We start from the raw sequence: 1,971 nt of genomic DNA on the forward strand, positions 1-1,971 counted from the left end.
TGCCACATAATTCATTCAAGCCCTTCTCCACCCCATGCATATGGTAGTTCGCGATGAAATTTCCATAGTTGGGCGAAAGAGACGCGAGAATAAAATCAGTAGCTAATTCAGGGCCAATTGGGAAGCCCATCTTCTCCAACCTCTGAGTGTAACCAGCCATTTTGATCACATGTGGCCCAACTGTTGCGCCCTCTGCTAGCTTGGTTTCAGCAAAAGCCTTTGAGACATTGAACCTTTCAGTCCTGGCTTGAGTCTAGAACATATCATTGAGCACCACGATCATATCGTGCGCTGCATGGTTATTGTCAAACAGCAACTGCAGATCTGATTCCATACAAGCAAGCATAAGGCAACTCACTTCAAGATCAGCATCACATGCTCTCTTGTAAGCATTTTTCTCTGTAGTAAGTGCATTATCAGCTGGCTCTTCTGGTAATGGGGTGTCTAGAATTTCTTCCTTTTTCTTAGCCCTAAAAACAATTCTCAGGTTGCGGATCAAATTCACATAGTTTGTTCCATTCAACTTATCTTTCTCAAGAATTGAACGCAAAGTAAATGGTTGATTGCTAGGCATCATTTATCTACAACAAAAGTAATGCAAAATACTAAGACAATGTATCCAAGACAGAGTAAACAATATTAATCCTTTAATAGAATCTACTCCCACTAAGATCAATATCTCTCTCTTGAAACTTAGTGATTCAAGACCCACAACTGACAAGTCCACTAGTTAGCTTTAGCATCACCGCTAGAAGACATGGTAGATTGGTAAGCAACTCTTTGCTAATCATATCACATATGACTCTTGTTGTTGGGTAGCATCTCTATGCTTTGGTTCCCAACTACTCATGCTCCAAGGTCCCTAACCATTAGGATGACGTTGTCCAAGTAACCAACCCTTCTGCTGTAAGTATTCGATACGAACATGTCTAGTCAAGGAAAACCAGTGGCACCCTAATTTCATAGACCCACCACCGATTGTACAAGACACATGACAGTGTAAGGTTTGGGGAAGCATTTTAACTTAAACATTGCTGAGGGATCGTTCTACTTCACCATTGCATGTAGACAAAAATATTATCGCACGTGAAAGTAGAACATAGTAAGAACAGCATTAACATAGATATGACATGGTATAGCCCATTGTTCCTTTGGGGATCTCCATCTCCATTAAATTGTTCCTCATGATGATCTCCATCTCCATGATCCATGTATGCCATCCTTTAGTGATGAGTCCACCAAGACTAGCTATCACTAACGCAAGGCAATGAAGAAAATTACATAGTCACGGATAGGATCATCACAGTTTGGCACGCAGGCCATTACATCAAATTGACAATATCTTTGTGGCTCCAGCCATATTGTCATACTCACGACATGCAAGCCATGAATTAATTACATACATGCATCACATACACATAAGGGCTATACTAGTCATAAATTCCTACAAAACAGAGTTAACCGATTCCGACGTCTAATCTTAAAACGCCGAAAACACCATCTTCCCGGCCATTTTTCGCAAATCTAATTTCAGCGAAACCGCCAATGGCGGTGAGAATCGGATGTAAAAAATTTTTCTCTATAATTTTTGTTTAGAGTTCGTCTCAATCCGAGGTCGTATGCAAAAGTTATGGCTGTTTAACCGAACAACACTTTTTCTTGCACCCCAACGGCTGGTAGTAGATCCAATCTATCACCGTTGCGCATCACATGCGCTCAGCACTTGACCTAGGTTCGATTCGATCAATCTGATTGATCTCCATCTTGCCATGACTGGATTTACATGTATCACTTAACTCGGATGGTAGAATTCCGATCGGTATGAGTAGATCGTTACAAGACCAACATGGTAAAATCATGAACCATGATCAGAGACTCATCTACAACCGCGCATATCTCCATACGCACTCATCCGAACCTATAACAATGCAGTAATCGCTTTGATACCACTATAGGGTTATGAGGATGCTA

At 41.1% G+C, this 1,971-nt stretch overlaps 1 protein-coding gene across 1 annotated transcript; it reads right to left on the bottom strand.

Moving 5' to 3' along the window:
* Positions 1-253: 253 nt before the first annotated feature.
* Positions 254-574, bottom strand: LOC136537510 (uncharacterized). Its single transcript, XM_066529458.1, has one exon. It carries the CDS (start codon positions 572-574, stop codon positions 254-256), a length of 321 nt encoding a protein of 106 aa, XP_066385555.1.
* Positions 575-1,971: the final 1,397 nt, after the last annotated feature.

The sequence above is a fragment of the Miscanthus floridulus genome, chromosome 2 (genome assembly GCF_019320115.1).
Source record: "Miscanthus floridulus cultivar M001 chromosome 2, ASM1932011v1, whole genome shotgun sequence".
Classification (NCBI taxonomy): domain Eukaryota; kingdom Viridiplantae; phylum Streptophyta; class Magnoliopsida; order Poales; family Poaceae; genus Miscanthus; species Miscanthus floridulus.